Source organism: Garra rufa, chromosome 25, assembly GCF_049309525.1.
Source record: "Garra rufa chromosome 25, GarRuf1.0, whole genome shotgun sequence".
Classification (NCBI taxonomy): Eukaryota; Metazoa; Chordata; class Actinopteri; order Cypriniformes; family Cyprinidae; genus Garra; species Garra rufa.
Window position 1 is genome coordinate 17,432,909 of NC_133385.1, and position 22,330 is coordinate 17,455,238.

Genomic DNA, 22,330 nt, shown 5'->3' on the forward strand with positions numbered 1-22,330 from the left:
AGACTGTTGTACTGAAGCTGAAAATTCAGCTTTGCATCACAAAAATAAATTGCATTTTTAAAATATATTAAAATAGACAACAGTCATTTTAAACTGTAGTAATATTTCACAGTATTATTGTTTTTACTGTATTTTTCATCAAAAACTTTTAAAAAGCCAACTTTTTAACAGTGTATATTTAAAAGTCATATTTTTACTCAAAATTAATTTAATATATATTTAATGAACAAATTTGTCTAATTTTTAGTTTTTATTGCACTATAACTAGAATAAAACTTTGTTGATGCATGTAAAAGCATCTAAAATTGCTCCATGCTACAGCAACTGCTCACAAAATGTAATTCTACCTCATAACTTTCTCATTTGTGCTCAACGGCAGATACAGTTCTTCCTAATTCTCTCCATGCCTTATTTCACAAAGTTTGGATGACATATAGAGGGCATTGCAAGCCATAAAATACACGATTCATGTCTTTGTAACTCATCTTGACATTAGGGCAAATTGCTCCCTGTTTCGAAGAGCAATATTTTTGCCCTAAACATTTGAGGTAGGGCCAGTCAGAGAGATGAATGGGGAATGCATGGTCTTGCTCACTGCTGAACTTCTGCCTGAACCTCAGCGGTATGGCTTTTTACATCACGCTGTAAATACACGTTTCTCAGGACAATTCTACACCATGTTTCTCCGCTTTAGAGAAAAGACCACACATTATGGAAACTGTTTTGCGTTGCTGTGCAGATCTCTCCCCAAAATTTTAGAATTTCGGTTCATAAAGTTTTCTTTGTCTGACCGGCCAGACAGAGAAGACAGTCCAAAACAGCATCCTGCAGTAAATCTTCTCACAGTTCATTCATTCACCCAAGCCGAACCACCTTGGGCTTGCGACAGGCATGGGATTTGGAGGTATGCGAAGAGCTATAGATAGTTGGACGTATACAGGAATGATTAAGCTTGGCTTGAGGAGCCACAGCAATGCTTCCATGGCAGCCCCCTTGAGATCGATCAGCGTGTCTGATTTTTTCCTCGACCGAAACCAGCCCCGTCCCTCTCATTTATCAGCATATGAATCATTCCGTCACCCGGGGCTCCTCTGACTCTTTCAGGGAGGCTGGGGAGAGGTCACAGCCTTCTCCCCGCCTGGCCGAACGTGACTGCGGATTCTCGCTGGGGTCCCAGGGGGAGTAGAGGCTGTCCCATTGTGCACTGATGCACTTCCACCTCCCCCCCTGCACGGCTCCCTTCCTCCCGGCGGGCCGGCGCTCGGCCTGGTCAAGGCTGAGGTGCCACTGGCAGAAATATATGGCAGGATATCGTTCTCTAGCCAGACAAAACAGAGGCTTATTCTGCATGTGTGCGTTCTGCTCTCTGGCACAAACAGAAAGATGAGAAGAAAGTTGCGGAGAAAGGATCATGGTCATGTGAAACTGGTCCAATTGAGTTTTTCAATGTTAAATACGCAGACATGACTATAAGTACAACATCTACAGGTTGATTTCATTAAAAAGTGTACAATAGCAACTGGTTCTCATGAGAAATCTAGTATGTTATGAGTTGGCTATTTTGTATGAATTCGTACAATGTGAGGTGTATGAAAGCGTACAATTTTTAGAAAAAAAGTACACATAAACAGGGTTCATACAGACACTGTAAGGAGTTTCCAAGCACTACTTTTTTTCATTTTCATGGACTTCAATCAAAGATCTCACTTATGTCTTCTATTTCAAATTCTAAAAAAAGAGAAATAGATAAATAAAATGTACTAAAAAAAATGGCCAAAATAAAGTGAAGCACACGCGAAGTATTACTACTAAAGTATTACAAAGTATACTATACTTTTACCATAGTAAAACCATGGTTAATTTTCTTAAGCGATTAGTATTTGTGTATACTTTTTAACTTTTTTTCTTTTGTTTGTATAACTGTACTGCCTAAATGGTTTTGTTTTCTACTGTTTAATAAAAATAAATCATAACAAAAGATTCGCGTAAACGCTTCAAGAAGCAGATATGAATCAAATGTTTTGCGAACCTGCACCAAAGATCTGATCTAAAGCAAAAGATTTTCAAACCCGTTCTGAAGAACGGTCTGAATCAAATGATTCGCGATTTGCATTCCGAAGTTCCGATCTAAAGCAAAAGATTTGCGAACCTGCTCCGAAGTTTAGATCTGAATCAAATGATACGCGATCCGCACTCCGAAGTTCTGATCTAAAGCAAAAGTTTTGCAAACCCACTCCGAAGAACGATCTGAATCAAATGATTCGCGATTCGCACTCTGAAGTTCCGATCTAAAGTAAAAGATTTGCAAACCCACTCCGAAGAACGATCTGAATCAAATGATTCGCGATTCGCACTCTGAAGTTCCGATCTTAAGTAAAAGATTTGCAAACCCGTTTCGAAGAACGATCTGAATCAAATGATTCGCGATTCGCACTCTGAAGTTCCGATCTAAAGCAAAAGTTTTGCAAACCCGTTTCGAAGAACGATCTGAATCAAATGATTCGCGATTCCCACTCTGAAGTTCCGATCTAAAGCAAAAGTTTTGCGAACCCGCTCCGAAGATCGATCTGAATCAAATGATTCGCGATCCGCACTCTGAAGTTCCGATCTAAAGCAAAAGTTTTGCGAACCCGCTCCGAAGATCGATCTGAATCAAATGATTCGCGATCCGCACTCCGAAGTTCCGATCTAAAGTAAAAGATTTGCAAACCTGCTCCGAAGTTCCGATCTAAAGCAAAAGATTCAGTCAAAAGATATGTGCTTATTGACAAAATTAAACACTTATTTAGATACACTGTCTTTTAAAAATGTAAACAATTTTTAGGTACCTCTTCAGGAATATTGCTATTTTCAAGGGTTTTCCAGGCCTTTAATTTCAAAAAGTCAAGTTCAACTACTTTAAGCACTTTGTACGAACCCAGCATAAAGCTCCACCCCTAACCCCACTGCTAAACCTAATCATATGATCGTTGATTCAGAAGTTATTCGTTCAATCAGACTGCATTAGTTGTGCTGTACGATTTTAATTTGCTAAAAAGAGCCAGCTCACAAGACTCATTTATTTAGAAATCAGACAACACCGGTTGCCCTGTATATCTTTTTGATTCACTAAAAAAATGACTCATTAGAATAATTTGTTCAGGAATCAGACTAAACTGTAAATAATTCACTACAAAGAACCAACTCATTCACAAGAGCCAATTGTTCAGAATCGGACTACACTGATGAGTTGGCCTGTCATTAGCGATTATTTTTAGTTTTAGTGTCATGCAGTGGACATTTCTATAGGAAACTGGATTGATATGTTACATTAGGTTTTTACACTTTACAGTGCGGTCTAATCCTTGCATAATATTGACTAAACAACATTTAGTTCAAATATCCACTTAATCTTTAATATTTGGCCACTTTATAATAGAAATGCTACAGCCACGGTCATTTCTTAAATAAGAATAGGTGGACATCAAAGCATGCAAATTCACATCAGTTTAAACTACTTTTTAATTGATGAACAATTAGCATATTTAGAAAGATAATGATGTATTCTCCTGTGTTGACGTAGGCTTATAAATGATTTATCTTATATATCTGATAGAATGGTGCACATTGTTCCCAGATGAACGTTTTAAGAAACTCACAGCATATGCAAAGATGGGGTTTGAGACACTTTACGTATGTAAATGATAACTGAGTGAATCAGCACTCCATTTACTGTGAATGGAGCTGCTCCGAGATGCACGTTTTAAACCCTCAACGCATGTATTTATTCACTTTAATCGCAGACTTTGTAAATTCACAATAACACTATGCTTCATTATGATTTTTAAATGGTTTTAAGATTTCATGCAGCCTTAGAAAATAGTCTTCTAATACATTTTATGGATTCTCGCCAGTTGAATGTGCCACTTCCAGTATTTTGGCAGTTAATCGACACGGGCAACATGCAATCTAGTATTTTTTTCATAATCGAGTGTTCGAATGTGTTGTTTCACTAAAAAGAAGCGATTTATCCACCTTATTCTTCAATGCGGAAGTAAGCCTATGGGGCGAGACTACCGGTTTATTAGCCGCTATAGAAAAATAACGAGAAGAATAACAACATGAAGTAAACTGTAAAACTGTTTGCTCTACAAACCAGTGTGTTCATAATTAAGATAATGCGTTAAAATAATATGGTAAGACACAACAATTTTGCAATATCAGGCAGCAAGACGGAAGCCAGGCCTATAACTGGACGGAAGCCAGGCCTATAAAATTTGGTGGCACTAGAGGTAAAGAAATTACACACAAAAAATGCAAATCCAATTTTTCTCTCTCTCTTTCTCAAATTCCTTGCAATAAATTTGGTTTTCTGACATCCATGGCAATGTACCATAGAGAAAACAGATCCCAAACCATTGTGGTTTGCACACGTAATCCAACTTGAATTCAGACTTATTATCAGGCTCTCACAATAATTTACATGCCCATTTTATGTTCCCCGTCTAAGTACCAGCTCAAATGAAGCAAGCTCTTCTCTTAGCTGAAACAAATGTGTGCTTATTCAAATCACAGAAGAATTTCCTACATGACAGGAGCGGGTCACGTCGACCTACCTCTTTATAGTGGACGCCAGAGGGTTGACGGGATTCCACGCCATGCATTCCAACTGTGACGCCATTTGATATAAATTATCGCTGCTGGGATTGAAAAACAACAGAAATACTATTTCAGAAAATATGCATATACAGTGTTTTCCTGTACTACAAGCACTCTTAATCTTAAAAAACAGCAACCACTGTCAGATGTAAAGAATGTGTGAATGAAAAATAGCCTTTTTGACAAAGGCATCCTGGGTAACGGCGAATGAATGTGTCATATGCGCACAAAAAAAGAAGGAGGGTACCCACACCAGCGGGGTGATCGGTTAATCAGGTCATCCCTCTGACCAAAAAACTGCCATATGTTATTAAAAGCATGTCCGTAGGACCATTAGTTACCCTGCTAGGTGCTCACCCAAACACATAGTTTGGATTTATCTACAGCAACTCTGACATCATAGTGTTTCATCATAGACAGGCAACAGCGGACGGCCGTATGAACTGGTACCTGGTACTGCGCTTGCTTCACTGCTCAAGAAACATACCAGTATTTTAGTATTTCAGAGTTTGTTATGAGAATATACTGGCTGAAGGACTGTTTCAACAATTATAGTTTAGTTGTGATGGGCAGTATACATTTAATTTGAATGATTTGTTATATTATTAAAGGTATATTCTCAATCAACAGTATTTGTGGCATAAAATACATTTGACTTTTTCTCTAAAAGGGTTTTGAGGCACTTATAATGAAAGTGAATGGACCCAATTCAGTTAAGATTAAACAATGTGCATTAACATGATTTTAGTATGCAAAAATTGCAAAATTGCAAAATTGTGAATTTATATCCAATTTTACAATTCGTTGCCATAACTATGTAACACCTAAAACCATAAAACCTTAAAATTACTGTAAACATTTTTTATACAGCGTTTGCATCTCAAATAATACAAAATAATTAATATTATTGCTTTTATAAAATGAACCTGGAATATCGCTTTAAACAGAGTAAAATATGATGAAGCCAAACCATAAATGTTAACACAAGATGTAGAATAGATTAGTAGGCATTTTTAAGCTAAGTTTAATTTTACAACCAATTTTACAATTCTTAAGAGCTTAAAATGACTTTACAAATTATGATTTATACAGCTTTGTAGCTCAAATATAAAATAAACCTGTAAAATACATGATGGAGCCAGGCCTTAAACGTTAAAAATACTATATTTCAAAAGTACAGCTACAAGATGCGATTTTAGTATGCATTATGCAGAAATTGCTTACTAATAATATTTTTTTTACAGTTGTATTCAATGTTACAATTCATTGCCATGAAAATGTAATGCCTAAAACTATAAAACCTTAAAAAGACAGTAAAAATGTATTTGCATAGCTTTGCAGCTCAAACAATGCACCAGGTTTAACAGAATTAATGTCAATGCTTTAATAAAATGAACCTGGAATATTTGTTTAAACTGTAAAATATGATGAAGCCAGACCATATATCTTGAAATGTTCACAGTTTCAAAAGTAGAGCCACAAGACGTAGAAAAGATCAGTAAGCAATTTTTAAGCTAAATTCAAATTTACAATCAATTTTACAATGCTTAAAACCATAAAATGACTACAAATTATGATTTACACATCTCAAATAACACAGAGGTTTTTAACAGAAGAATTAATGTAAGTGCTTTTAAAAAATAAACTTGATACATGATGAGCCAAGCCTTAAATGTTAAAATACTCATCATTTCAAAAGTACAGCCACAAGATGTACAGTAAACACTATGTTAATATGATTTTAGTATGCATTATGCAAAAATTTCTTACTATTATTTTTTTTGTAAAGTTATATCCAATTTTACAATTCATTGCTATGAAAATGTAGTGCCTTAAACCAAAAAACCTTAAAATGACAGTACAAATTGATTGACACAGCTTTGCAGCTCAAATAATGCACCGGTTTTAACATAATTAATTCAGTGCTTTTATAAAATAAAGCTGGAATATTCTTTTAAACAGAGTAAAATATGATGAAGCCAAACCATAAATGTTAAAATGTTCACTGTTTTAAAAGTAGAGCCATAAGACTATAAAATACCATTTTTTTAAGCTATATTCAATTTTACAATAAATTTTACAGTGCTTAAAACCTTAAATTGACTGCACAAATTATGATTTATTCAGCTTTGCAGCTCAAAAAATACATAGGTTTTTAACAGAAGAGTTAATGTAAGTGCTTTTATAATTAAAAAAACCCTGTAATTTTCCTTTTTAACAGAATGAAAGTCAGTGCTTTTATAAAATAAAGCTGGAATATTCCTTTAAACAGAGTAAAATATGATAAAGCCAAACAATAAATGTTAAAATGTTCATTGTTTTAAAAGTAGAGCCACAAGACTATAAAATACTATTTTTTTAAGCTATATTCAATTTTACAATCAATTTTACAGTGCTTAAAACCTTAAAATGACTGTACAAATTATGATTTATTCAGCTTTGCAGCTCAAAAAATACACAGGTTTTTAACAGAAGAATTAAAGTGCTTTTATAAAATAAACCTGTAAAATACATGAAGCCAAGCCCCAAACGTTAAAATACTATTATTTCAAAAAAAGATGCTCAGCCACAAGATGCACAGTAACATTTAACATGATTTTAGTATGTATTAAGCAAAAATTGCTTACTAATCATAATTTTCTGTAAAGTTATATCAAATTTTAAGATTAATTGCTATTAAAACACAATGCCTAAAACCGTAAAAAGACAGAAGAATTAATCTAAAATGAATTTAATTAATGTAAATGGTTTGTTCAAAGATCTAATTTATGGTCTGGTAAGCTCCCCCGTTTAGCTTTGCTCTGTGAACATGGTCTGGATCTTTGTTTTTCATTTTTGACGTACCAGACGCAGATGCAGGAAGCCTGTAGATTGTGAAGAGTTTACATTTTCGTACACTACATCTGCTTTTGAGATTAACAACAGCCTAATTTGACTTTGAAAATCTGGCCATGTTTTTATTCCAGCCACCTCGTGCTACCTAAAAACCGGAGGCCTGTGTAAATACAGGGCTGTAGGTACCAGGCATTTGATTTGAAAAGCAGCTCAGTGTTGCGATTTGAGGATTCACAGCCGCCTCGCTGCGGCCCGATAGGAGACTGTTTATTACAGCGCCGAGAAGCAGGAACTGGAAAATGCGGTTCGACCTGAGTCAAAGTCCTCTTATCAACCCAATTCTGTTATTTTGAATCTTTATGTTCCCTCTGCGCTGGAAAAACAACATGGCGAAAGCATCCGAGGAATGCGAGATCATTTCGGGGCTGTAGTACTCGCGCTGTTAGCCCAAGTTGCGAAGGGAATTCCACCGAGAACAGTTAACCACTTATCAGAATGAAAGAATTCAGAGCTGGTCTGAAAGTGCAAACGGGTGGTGGATTAAACCGTTTATCTTGGCGTTGTACACACTGCTGTTCAGCACTTGACCTTTATTAAGCACGTTTGACAGAACCCAGCTTTGATTTGGCAATAGGCTGTCTAACCAAATTATACTCATTTGCATTTTGATTCCTGATTTTATTAATTCCAGAATATATAGTATTAGTATAAAATATAATATTATTAGCAGTAAAAATATAGTATTAGTGTAATGTAATGCAATATAATATATAATATTAAAATATAATATAGGGACCAATTATCATGCCTGTTATTAACATATTGGCTGTTTATTAGTACTTATAAAGCACATATTCTGCATGACCATATTCTACACTCCTATTCCTACCCAATACCTAAACTTAACAACTACCTTCTTAACTTTTAATAAGCAGGAAATTAAGAGTTTATTGAGGCAAAAGTACTGTACTTAATGGTTTGTTAATAGCGAGAATTGAATATTAAAATAAAGTGTATCCTGTTATATTATTTTTGATTTTATATTGGTCTTATTTTCTTGCCATGGTTTTAAATTAATCTTGTAACCATAAATACTGTAAAAATAGGTTTAACGTGTTATAAAAATACAAAAATATATATGTTTGTTTATCTTGTGTATTATATATATTATTATTGTTGTTTGTGTCTTATTTTAAGTCTTTGTAATATATTTACTTTATTTATTTATTTTTGTCATGGTTTTAAGTTTTCTTCTAAGTTGTGCAGAACTTTGGATCATTTTATGTTTTAAATAAATTAATTATTTTAAAATAAAATAAAGATGACTTGATACAGTACCTATGCAAGAGATAAAAAGAGTTTATCTCAGAGTTTATCTCTGAAATCTAAAAATGTATTTATTTTAATATTTATACTCCTGTGTATTATTTAAGGGTCTTTTTTGTGATTTTGTATTTGTCTTGATTTCTTGTCATGGTTTAAAACTTAACTGAGTATTAATATAAACATAAATATTGTAAAAAATAATAACAAATAAGTATAACATGTTATAAAAATACAAAAAAATGGATATTTTTGTTTATTTTTTGTGTATTATTTAATGGTCTTTCGGATTTAATTAAAATAGGTTTTCTTAAATTTACTTGAGTGTATATATATATATTTATTTATTTATTTTTTTTTTTTTTTTTTTTTTTAATTGAATATTCATTTTTAATATTTATCTTTTGTATCTCCTTTAACAGTCTTTGTATTTTTTTTTTTCTTGTCATGGTTTTAAGTTTTCTTATAAATTTTTACAAAACTTTGAATTAGTTTATGTTTAAAATAAAGAATTATTTTAAAATAAACATGAGTTGATAGAGTATCTATGCAAGAGATAAAGAAAAAAAAAACTTTTTTTACTCTTACAACAATTCTTTTTTTTTTATTATTATTAATTCCAGAAATATTTATGTTTTGTTTTTCATCTCTGCATTGGAAAAGTTTGGGGTCAGTATTATTTATTTATTATAATTTAATAAAAATAAATAAATAAATAAATAAATAAATAATTTGATCAAATATGATGATATGATGATAAAGACATTTATAATGTTCAAAAGATTTCTATTTCAAATAAATGCGGTTCTTTTGAACTTTCTATTCATCAAAGAATCTTGAAAAAAAAATCTTTTCAACATTGTATAATAATTAAAAAAATTAACCAGAAAATCAGCATATTAGAACAATTTTTGAAGGATCATGTCTTTATCCAAGACTGTATTAATGACACTGAAAATTTAGCTTTACATCACAGAAATAAATTACATTTTTAAATATATTAAAATAGAAAACAGTTATTCAGAATTCTAATAATATTTCACAATATTACTGATTTTACTGTATCTTTAATCAAATAAATGCAGCATTGATAAGCATTACTAAACATAAAAAAATCCTACCGACTCTAAACTTTTAAATAGTAGTGTATATTTTTAATGCATTTTTTAAATTCCCTGTAGAAACTTTATTTGAACATCCTGTGTGAACAAGGCCTCCTTTTCCTCCTCTTGTTACCTAACTTCCCCACTTCCTCTACGTGCTCAGTGGCAGCGTGACTTTTTGGAGCCGCCATAACAGATTTTGATGTGTTTCTGATTGTTGCATGGGCCTGGTTACTGAACAGAATTGGATTTGAACTTCCTGCACCCAGTGTGTGCTGACAACTATCCCCTTGTACTGTCTGTAGCTTGTCTGGACTATTTTTTTTAAAGAATTTGGTGGCCATGTGCATGACTTTTCTTTCACATTACTCATTTTCTTCATATCTTTTTATATACATAGGCTATTACATTTCACAAAGTCTGTATTTTTTTGTTTAAGGAAGCATTTAAGAAACATCTGAAGTGGCAATGATCTACGTCTTGTAGAGAGAGAGAGAGAGAGAGAGAGGAGTCAGATGTGTAAGGAACATGTTTCAGAAGGCCTTGAGATGTTATTTGTGATGGATAGGACTGGAGCCGTACCTGTTGTATGGGTTCCTCAGGAGCAGAGCCTGACTTCCTGTACAGCTGTCAGAGGGAGTGTGGCAGCCGTATACCGGAGGAGGAACAGGATACTGCTGCTCACCTGAAATGAACAGAAATATAAATGAAAAGCCTTTGATATTGAGTTTATTTTTGGCATTGATTTGATTTCTAAGATCTTATACCCAAGCGTCCGCTTTCCAACATAATGGAACATCCTTGTATTGGCCACAAATTAGAATTGATTTTAAATGTATTTATTATACATATTATTACAAAATATGACTGTGATTCTGAAAATATAATGCAGTATATTACAAAAATAAATATTAGTATTTATTTTAATATTTATCCTGTGTATTATTTAATGTAAACATTATACAAATATTGTAAAAATAATTAATAAAATATATAAAAATACAAAAATAAATATTAGTATAATATTTATCATGTGTACTATTTAATGTAAACATTAAACAAATATTGTAAAATAATTTATATTTTACATTACAGTAATTAATAACTAATAATAAGTTTCTTCACATAGTTTAAAATTTATCTAAGTATTAAAATACTTTTTGAAGCTTGTGTTTGTTATTATTATTATTATTATTATTAATAAGACATACAATTATATTTTTATATTAACTCTATAAATTATTTTAGATATTAATGTAAAACGTTATACAAATACTGTAACAGTATTTAATAATATTAATATTTAATAAGAAAGATATTAATAACTAATAAAGAATTTAAGATATACAATTATTTTTATATTATTTTTATTATTGTATTATTATGTATTGTTCATATTATTATTATTATTATTATTATTATTTAAAAATTATTATGAATTATTATTATGAATTATTATTATTATTATTATTATTATTATTATTAAAAAATATTGTAAAAAATATTAAATAAGAAAGTAATTCATACCTAATAATACAAAAATAAATATTAGTATGCATGTGTATTATTATTTAATAGTTTTTTTGATTTTATATATTTGCCTTATTTTATTCTCATAGTTTTCATTTATTAAAATAAATCATGCTGTTTGTCATCATTATTATTATTAGTGTTATTAGTATTACTAGTAATATTATTATTAAAGACATGCAATATTAATTTTTAATTAATGTTACATTATTGTAGACATTAATGTAAATGTTAAACAAAAATTGAAAATAAGTAATATTTAATAATCAGGAAATTAGTAACTAATAATAAAAGTTATACAAATACAATAATTATTCATATTTATTTTAATATTTAATATCCTGTGTATTATTATTATTATTATTTTTTTTGCATTTTATATTTGTCTTTTCTTATCATAGTTTTATTTACTAATTTATATGAGTATTAAAATAAATCATGCTGTTTTTGTCTTGAATATTTATTATTATTATTATTATTATTGTTATTATTTAAGACATACAATATTATTTGTATATTAATTTTATATCATTTTAGACATTAATGTAAAGATTATACAAGTAATGTAAAAAATAATATTTAAAAAGAAAATAATTAATAAAGTTATAAAAAATACAAAAATAAATATTAGTATTTATTTTAATATTTATCCAGTGTTCTATTTAATGGTCTTTTTTAAATTGGTCTTTTATCATCGTTTTAAATTTATTATTGTTCTAAGACATGAAATATTATTGTTATATTGATTTAAAATGATCATAGACATGAATGTAAACATTATACAAATATTGTACAAATAAATAATATTTGATAATAAAGTAAGTAATAACTAATAATAAAAGTGATAAAAATACAAAAATAAATATTAGTATTTATTTCAGTATTTATCTTGTGTATTATTCTATGGTCTTTTCGCGTTTTATATTTGTCTTATTGTCATGTTTATAAATTAGTATTAAAATAAACATCACATAAATATAGTAAAATATTTATAAAAATACAAAAATAAATACATTTATATTTTGTGTATTACTGAATGGTCTTTTTGGATTTAATAATTCTGCTATTTTCTTGTCATGGTGTTAAATTTACTTGAGTATTAATACAAACAATAGAAATATTGTAAAAATAATTATAAAACATTATAAAAAATGAAAAGGTACCTATTTTGATACTTTCCTGTCTTGTTTAATGGTTTTTGTATTTGATATGTATTTTTTCTTGTCAAATTTTTTTTATTTTCTTCTAAGTTATTCAGAACTTTGGATCAGTTTTAAATAATTATTTTAAATAAACACGACTTGATTCAGTTCCTATGCAAGAGACAAAGAAAAATAACCCTTTTTCCCTTAAATAACAAGAAATGATCTAATATTTCACCTCTATCGCTCCTTGGATAACCATATTGTGTTTTAATAAATTTAGTTCTTAATAATTCTCCACAGAGTTTAATTAAGGAGAATGAACATTTGCGCACTCTGTTTGTCTTGAGTCCCCGATGGAAAATATCCATGCCTGGATGCTCAGAGTATCATAACTTTGCTGTTCCAGCGAAACGCATGATCAAGCATGTGTGGCGTAGTCCGTCTTACAAAGGGAATATGAGCGCGAGGGAGGGTTATGGAGACGCAGCCGAGTACACTTAGCAGTTATGAAAACAACAGGCTGACTTTCTTTGAAGCCATAAAGCACGCAGACCTCTCGCTCCCCGTTTCAAAGTGCAAATGAGGAATCGCTGCTTTGGCTCATCCGGCCCCCGTATTGTGAATGCGTCCCATGGTAGTTCTAAACATTCCGAAAGGCATCTCGCATTGCCACAAGCGCGGAGACCTCAGGCACAATTTACTGCGGCACGATGAACACCGAATCGTCCGGTTAGCTGTTTGCTGATGTTTAACATTATGACGTGCGTAAGAGCAGAGAGGACTACAGGGAGAGAAAAAAAAGTCTAGGCTGATTTACTGTTCAGCGATTGGGACGTTTTGTGCAACTTGCCCCCTGAATGACATTACAGAGATCGCTCTGGAAGTTCAAAGAGCAAGATCTCAAACACACACAAAGTGTTTGCAGATTGGAATCTCCTCCAATATGTGCATTTATAAAAACACTATAAAGTGTAATTTAGTGCGTGGGGTGTTTGTGTTTACCCATGTTGCTTTGCTGCGTGATGGGGTCCTCGTGCTTGAAGGAATGGTTGGGAAACTGCGAGGTGTGGTGGGAAGGTGTGTGGCCGTAGTTCGTGGCTCCATCAAAAGGAACTGTCCCGTAACCTGGAACAGATAACATACATGAAGTCAGAAATGATGTAAATGTATATTATTATTATTATAAAAAGTTAAAATATTATAATATTAAAATACATTATTTTATATAATCATGAAAATATAGATTTTACAAACAGATCTTATATGTTTTAGAAATTCCTGAATTGTATTATTCCGGTAATCTCAAGTATTTTCTGTTGAGATGGAAATCTAAATGAAGTTTTCAATATATATTTATTAAAATATTTTTTACATTTATATTTTGCTTATACCATTTATGCTTTAGAAATTTTAGAATTGCCTAATTATTCAGCACCGTCAAACTTTTTAATTTTTTTGTAATTCAAGTTTCTATTGTTTTCATTCGGTACATGACGACAAATGCACCGTCAAACATTTTTAGGTGTGATGAAGATATAAATTAAGGCAGAAACATGTATATTTTAAATGTATATCTTAGTATATTTTATATTATTTATATTTTTGAAATGCCAAATTACCCAAATAATTTCAGGTGAGATTAAAATATATACGATGTTAGAAATATTTAAAAAATGTATTTAAATAGATATCTTTTAACGTTTATATTTAACATTTTTTAGAAATGGCCAAATTACTCTATAAACTTCAAATATTTTGAGTTAAGAAATATAAATTAAGTCAGAAATATTTTAAGTCTTTTATATATATCTTACAACATTTATGTAAAATTTTTTAAATGGCTTAATTACTCTATAAACTTCAAATATTTTTTAGTTAAGATGGAAATATAAATAAAGTTAGAAATATTTTAAGTCTTTTATATCTTACAACATTTATATATATTTTTTTTTAATTTAGAAAATGGCTTAATTACTCCATAAACTTCAAATATTTTAAGTTGAGATGGAAATATAAATCAAGTCAGAAATATTTTAAGTATATAAATATTTAAATATATTTTAAATATATATCTTACAACAATTGTATTTAAAATTTTTTTTAGAAATGGCTCAATTACTCCATAAGCTTCAAATATTTTTACTTGAGCTGTAAATGTAAATAAAGTCAAAAATATTGAGAAAATATATATTTTAAATATATATATATATATTTTATAACATTTATATTTTAGAAATTTTAGAAATGGCCTAATTACTCCATAAACTTCAAATATTTTCAGTCAGAAATATTTAAAATATATATATATATTTTAAATATATATCTTACTGCATTTATATTTTAGAAAATTTAAAAAAATATTTTTTTTTTAAATGGCCAAAGTACTCCATAAACATCAAATATTTTCCATTAAGCTGGAAATATAATTTAACTTAGAAATATTTTAAATATATATTTTAATATATATATATATATATAATATATATTGTAAAACCATATAAAATTTATATTTTAGTGTAGAAAATAGACTTCAAATATTTTCAGTTGAGATGGAACATAAATGAAGTCAGAAATATTTTAAATATATATTATTTTAAAATGTATACATTTGAAATATATATCTTACAACATTTATATGTTAGAAATTTTAGAAATGGACAAATTACTTCATAAACAAGCTGGAAATATAAATGAAGTCAAAAATATTTTAAATATATATAACATTTATATGTATTTTTTAATTGCCAAATTACTCTATAAACCTGAAATATTTTCAATTGAGATGGAAATATAAATCAAATCAGAAAGATTTTTAATATATATTTTAAATATAAATCTTATTACATTTATATTTTAGAAATGGACACATTACTCCATAATTCAAATTCAATTATTTTCAGGTGAGATGGAAATATAAATGACGTCAGAAATATTTCATATATTTTATTGTGTTTAAACCATTTATGTTTTAGAAATGTCAGAATTGCCTAATTATTCCGTCAACTTCAAATATTTTCAGATGCGATGGAAGTGTCCCGTTCATATGTGTCATAAAAACATCATCAGCAAATCTGTACTAACTGTTATTAAACAGAAACACACAGCTACTCTCCAGATAATAGCAATATTCTTCCTTGGATCCTAATCAGCCCTCCGCTTCCCAGCGGGGGTGAGCGGACAAGCTGTGCGAGGAAAACAAACGCTGGCAGGACGGTGTAGCCGAGAGCCGACACCAGGTTTAGGGGGTGAATCATGCCTCGGTGTAACCCCAGGTCAGACGGAACATCGTAAATCACGCTCTCCCACCAACATCTTCATTAATTACAAGCCAACCACTTTCACCTCAGACAGAGAAAAACTCATTAAAGATGACCATTTCTCTTCCACCCTACCAGGTCTCAGCAAGAGCTTTAACCTGGGAGTCAGTGAAGAGCTGGAAGTGTGGCTAGATATTACGAAGAGTGGCAGCACCCACAATTAATAGTAACTTTAGATTTACAAAATTTACAATACCAGTCAAAAGTTTTTGAACGGAAACAAGTCTCTTCTGCTCACCAAGCCTGCATTTATTTGGCTCAAAGTACAGCAAAAACTAAAGATTTTGAAATCCTATTTACAACTGTTTTCTATTTGAATATATTTTAAAATGTAATTCATTCCTAAGATCAAAACTAAATTTTTAGCATCATTACTTCAGTCTTCAGTGTCACATGATCCTTCAGAAATCAATCTAATATGCTGAATTGCTGTTCAAAAAACATTTATCATTATTAAAAATTTTTTTAAAACAGTTAAAGTACATTTTTCAGGATACTTTGATGAATCGAAAGATCCAAAGATCAGCATTTATCTGAAATAAAAAGCTTTTGTAACATTGTACACTTTACCATTTAAAAGCTTGGATCCAAATTTTAGAAATTAATACTTTTATTTATCAAGATTGTTTTAAATTTTGCTTTAAAGCTTTCTATTTCAGATAAATGATGTTCTTCTGAACTTTCATCAAAGAAACCTGAAAAATTCTACTCGGCTGTTTTCAACATGATGATAATAATAAAAAATGTTTTTGAGCAGCAAATCAGAATATTGTATAAAATATAAAATGATTTCTGATGCTAAAAATTCAGCTTTCACATTATAAATAACATTTTAAAATATATTCAAATAGAAAACAGTTTTTAAATAGTAAAAACATTTCAAAATTTGACTGTTTTAGCTGTACTTTGGATCAAATAAATGCAAGCAGAAAAAACAATAAATCTTACTGTTGAAAAACTTTTGACTAGTAGTGTTAAAATAAATGAGTATCAGATGTCTTAACAAAAATTAAAACATCTGGGTTAACTCAGACAAGAAAAGATCTGTGTGCGATGTTATTTGTTATTATTGATTATCTTATTTTATTACTATTAAAAGAGGAGGGCTAAAAGTTTTTATTAACAATAAAATAATAAAAAAATGCTAGTATAGGAGTAGCAACGTGGAATAAAATTGTTAAAAGCACTGCAAACTATGTTGTAATATTATAAGGTGTTTAGTGATAAATATTTATCAATTTATCCAGGTATCTAAAATCATAAAATGCACAGAGTATTAAATATGAATTTTATTTAACTAATAACGCTGGCATCCAAATGACATATCATCAGATTTTTCCTCATTGTGTCTGTTCTTATTTATAGTATCTTATCCAGTTAAATACAATTTCAAAACATATTTAGGAAGAATGTGTAAAATTATTAGGCGTCTTTTTAAATCTGTTAATTACTTCCAGTCTCCAACCATATGATTACTGAATGACAAGCATTCATATAGACATTTAGTCATCGTTATGTAAAAAAACATGATGTAAAATACAACCAGAAGTAAAATGTTATTAGCGGATTTTTCAATCTTTGTTTTAAAGGATGCAGTTTGTCATCATAAAAAGGATTTTTTTGTTGTTGTCTGACTGCAAAATCTTTATCCCATAAGTTGAAAAGCCTAAGCCTGTGAGGTGAAGTCTCTTACACACTGACACAGTAATGAGTCATTTGCATTAAACGCCTTTGTGATGAGGTGTTCGCAGCATATCTGTACAATAACTGGGAACTGTTTGGCCAAATACAGGAGCACTGAGATACATAATTACTCAAGGCAGACAAATATGTGTGAAGTGATGGCCCTGGTGATGGATAAATCCCAGAATACATTTACTCATTTACCTAAACAAGTTCACACAAAGAAACTATATGATTTACACACTTGTGTGCCCAATAAAATATTTGCACTTACATTAAACAACTTAAATATTAGAAGATAAAAAACTGTGTTTTTAACTGTCAATACATTGACTTAAATGAGAGTTTGAAATAATGACAACCTGCTGAAAGTCGAATTTGTTAATACAGCTTTTAATTAAAAATATTTTTGTATAAAAGGTGTAATTTGTTTAATTAATAAATTTACAAATAATTTTCTTTGTCTAATAATTTTTCTAAACACTGTTGTCCTACTTTGACATTTCATCTAATTTATTAAGAGTGACTTTTAGGCCAATAGCTGAGTCATTTAAATGGTCCAGTTGCAACATGTTATGACATTCAGAGTGATGACAGAGAAAATCACAACTAAAAATAAAGAGTAGAACCTCTGACTTTTACTTTTGATTTTTCAAGTGCAACATAAAAGCTACCAAGCTTAAATTTAGCGTATTAAACAGACGAAATCCAAACTTAACGTAAACAGAAATGTAAACTAAGGCTGAGTTTTTCTCAGCGACGCAATAGAAACATTCTAAGTTTCACAACTTTTTAGTTCTTACAAAATTTGTGTGTGTGTGTGTAAATATTTAAATGTTTAATTTTAGAAACTTTTGTAGAATTTAAAGTTTTGAAACCATTCTTTATGGAAGCATTGATGCCAATAAAGACTATTTGGTAACACTTTTTACAATAAGGTGTCATTTGTTAACATTGATTAATGTGTTAACTGACATGAACTAACAATAAACAATATATTACACTATTTTGTTCATCTTTGTTAATGTTAATAAAAATACAGTCATTCATTGTTAATTCATGTTAGTAGTGCATTAACTAATGTTAACACAACTTGCAATTTTAATAATGCATTAGTAAATGCTGAAGATTAATAAATGTTGTGGAAGTATTGTTCATTCTTATTTCATGTTAGTTAACTAATGTTAACTAATGAACCTTATTGTAAAGTTACTGAACTTTTAATTTTAAGAGTTTAATATATGTAATAAATGTTCTTATTAATAAATTATGGTTTTACTTATTCAAACAGTTCAACTAATTTCATAAAGAAGCAATAACAATAACATTAAACAGGTTTCTTACCCTGATTCCTGGAGCTGGGTTGGCTGTCCATGCAGTTGGAGAGGTAAGGGCCGTTGCTGAACATCCTGGGCTGGCTAGGTGGAGGCTGGCTTGAGGTAGGGGCCCCGAAGGCCCCGTACCTGCAGGCCCCGGTGCCAGTGAACTGTCCGGAGAAGTGCACAGTAAAGGCGCTCAGCCCGCAGTGAGGGTCTTCATGGGGGTCGGCCGTACCCCAGCTGGGCTCCTGCTTGATAAAGGAGTGCGGGGCCAGTGAGCTGTAGGGAGCCCCGGTGTGAAAGTCCAGCATCGGAGCCCACTGTGGGGTGCTGCTCACGGGCAGGGTGCAGTTGCCGTTTCCCCCGGGCAGCGGGGCCACAGGAGGGAGCAGAGTGTTGAGGTCACGTACATCAGAACCCATTTTTGGCTACTTACAAAACAAAGACTTTGAGTTCGGTGCTAAAAATCCAAAGTCAAGGTGTCATCGCTGAGTCAAGTTGGGTCACGGCCAGAAAAAAGTGTAAGGGCTTTTCGCTTTCAACCGGAATAGTCCATGTCACAGTGGGAGAACGTAAACGGGGGCTCGGTCGGGAGGTCCCAGCAGGGGCCAGTTCTCGCAGGCTGTGTGAATGGAGTGAGGAGAGAAGAAGAGATGTTCCTCGTTACTTGCGTGTCTGTTTTCTTTGGAGGCCCAGGAGCTCACATACAGGCACTCTGAGGAGTCCGGAGGAGGAGCTACGGCTAGTGAGGAAAGATGAGCGTAACACTTCATTCATTTACTTCTCCCTGTACAATACTCCTCCCTGTATACTCATACAGCATGCTGGGAGTCTCAATAAACTGTGTGTGTTTGTGGGAGTTGGGTGGATGGATAACAATGATTCAGAGACTGGCTTTTTATGAGCTTTGAAACACACTGTAAAAGTGTTAATAAATGCGCTTCAGACTTTGGCTGCGCCTGTACACTACTACGCAGATTGGAAGGACTAGGTGGAATTAAATGTAAACTCCGTTTTGAATTGGAATTTCACATTTGAATTGGTTTTAATTATTGTTCTAATTCTATGCTTCGGTTAAATCGTTTTTAATTTTGTTTCGAGACTATATTTTGAGGCGCATAACCTTACAGCGTCATAATGACCGCTTTATCATTAACATCCATCAAACGTAATGTTTTTTCCTCTCGTTCAGACGGCATAATATGCATTAAACAAATGCGGCTGCCCTTTTATAATTTAGAACATTTTATTAAACCGTTTTTAGAGCATTATTGTCGTAAGAAATTAATGCCACTGAAGGGAAAATTATGGAGATTATTTTCTAAGTGGATTGTTGTAACAATCTTTAAAAGAACGGGGATTGTTATTGTTTGTCACGTTTAATAATTTATGGCGGAGCGAAAAAGCTTAACGTATATTTTAAAACCTTTAACCGAGGATAATACAATAACAATAGCATAGGCTAATAATTAGAATAAGTACAAGAAGAAGAATACATTCCCAAATCAGTTATTGGTTTTAAAAATATCCATGCGGCCGTGTCAGCCCTTTTTTCCTCCCAAAATAAATATCAGTTTGTTTACATTTTAATTTAATGCAACGTCTCTTGACTTCTTTTCTTTTCTAAATAACTTTTAAAACGAATTTTATAGACAGCAATGAAAAGACAACCTGTAAAGAAAATATTCCCGCGAAATAGACATGACAATTACAGGAGTCTTATTTTAAATTATTAGTTTTTTTTACAATTATTATTATTTCATGGTTGTTTATATTTTAACTTGCTCTTTGATTTATTCATTAAGTTCCATTATTCATAATGTTTCTCATTGCCTAATATTTATGAGCCGAAAGCGCTGCATAATTAAACAACATTCTTACTGATGATTCAAGTCAGAAAAATAAGCTTGAGGATCCATAACAAGTGTGTTTAAGTGCAGGATGATTTTTGTTTAAATAAGAAAAGGTGTCTTATCATCATCTCATTATCGAGTGAGAAACTCTGCAGGTGTTCACTTTCACTTGAACTTTTGAACTGTTAAATCATTTAACATTCAAATACAAACGGAATGAGTAACGTTCTTTTTATTACAAAAAAGAATTCCTCATTTTAAATTCAATCCGTCGGTCGTTATGCAAAAATGAAGCGCCTTTGATTAATCGGATTAGAAAGAAATTCCACGCAGGCACGTCAAGTACAAACGTTCTGATGAAACTGTTTGGCGACCATCAAGTGCAGGACGATGAAAGGCCGATGAAAAATACGCGATGTTGCGATGAGGAGGGATGAGTCAATTATAACTGCACAATCTGCCGTGAGGAAGAGAGGACTTACACACCCCTACACACACTCCCTCAGCAAGGGCTGAGTTCCTGCTTAACCTCTGGCTCACTGTCTGGAAGAGAGTAATATTACCGGAGTCCGCAGCTCCAGCCTGAGATGGACCTCATCTGGAAGTCCTCATACCTTCAGGTTGGAGATGTGAAAACAAACGAATCCTGTATTATATTGTTAGCACTTAGTCAATTCTTAGCTTTAACTTTTAAGCAAGGCCCACGGACATTCATAACCATTTGTAGAATACTTGCAACAACAATAATAGACAGTGACGGAGATTTTAGTTCCAGTGGTTCGAAAAATATGGGGTGACACAAAACACGCCCGACATCCAGACGCTTTTATGGTCCAAGATGAAACAATATAGGCCTAATGATGTATAAATAGAAGTATGGATAATTATTGTAAAATACTGACAATCGGTGCATTTATCTGACGAAAACAGAGTAGCCTGCAGATACCTGAAGTTAAATGTACGTATACCCTTAAAGGTATATGTATTTTTAAGAACAAATATAATTTTAAAGTACTTAAATATAAATAGTAAACAGTAGAAAGCGATAGCCCATCATTTATTATTTTTGCAATTTTACACGATCATATTGCTCAAAAAGACATGTGACCCTGGACAAAACCAAAAGCCATAATGGTCAATTTTGAAATTGAAATGCTGAATAAATAAGTGATGTATAATGTAATCATGTAATCTGAAGGTGCAAAAAATCAAAATAATATTTAAAGTTGTCCAAATGAAGTTCTTAGCAATGCATATTACTAATCAAAAATTAAGTTTTGGTATATTTACAATAGGAAGTCATCAAAACGGAACATGATTTTGACTTAATTTCCTAATGGTTTTTGGCATAAAAGAAAAATCGATCATTTTTAACCCATAATGTATTGTTGGCTTTTGTTACAAATATATAAAACTTATGACTAGTTTTGTAGTCTAGAGTCACATATTTTGCAAGAGAAAATACAAAAATAACAAAATAAAGCTTACAGAGGTTTGAGGACTAGTAACTTACTTTTCACGCCATCAGTTAAATGGTAAAACTCGAGCTCTGAGGAAGATTTTTTTTTTCCGGTTTTTGTCGCA

The 22,330-nt window shown here is 31.3% G+C and overlaps 1 protein-coding gene across 2 annotated transcripts in view; it reads right to left on the reverse strand.

The window, feature by feature from the left end:
- The window catches only part of wt1a (WT1 transcription factor a), a 30,628-nt gene extending 11,028 nt beyond the window's left edge, over positions 1-19,600 (reverse strand). For both annotated transcript variants that reach the window (XM_073831524.1, XM_073831523.1), the window contains exons 1-4: positions 18,919-19,600; positions 13,577-13,699; positions 10,482-10,584; positions 4,596-4,679 (exon numbers count right to left, since the gene is read on the reverse strand). In XM_073831524.1, coding sequence (XP_073687625.1) covers positions 4,596-4,679; positions 10,482-10,584; positions 13,577-13,699; positions 18,919-19,315 — 707 coding nt within the window. In that variant the 5' untranslated portion in view covers positions 19,316-19,600. The remainder of the gene's footprint in view (positions 1-4,595; positions 4,680-10,481; positions 10,585-13,576; positions 13,700-18,918) is intronic.
- Between the last annotated feature and the right edge of the window lie 2,730 nt (positions 19,601-22,330).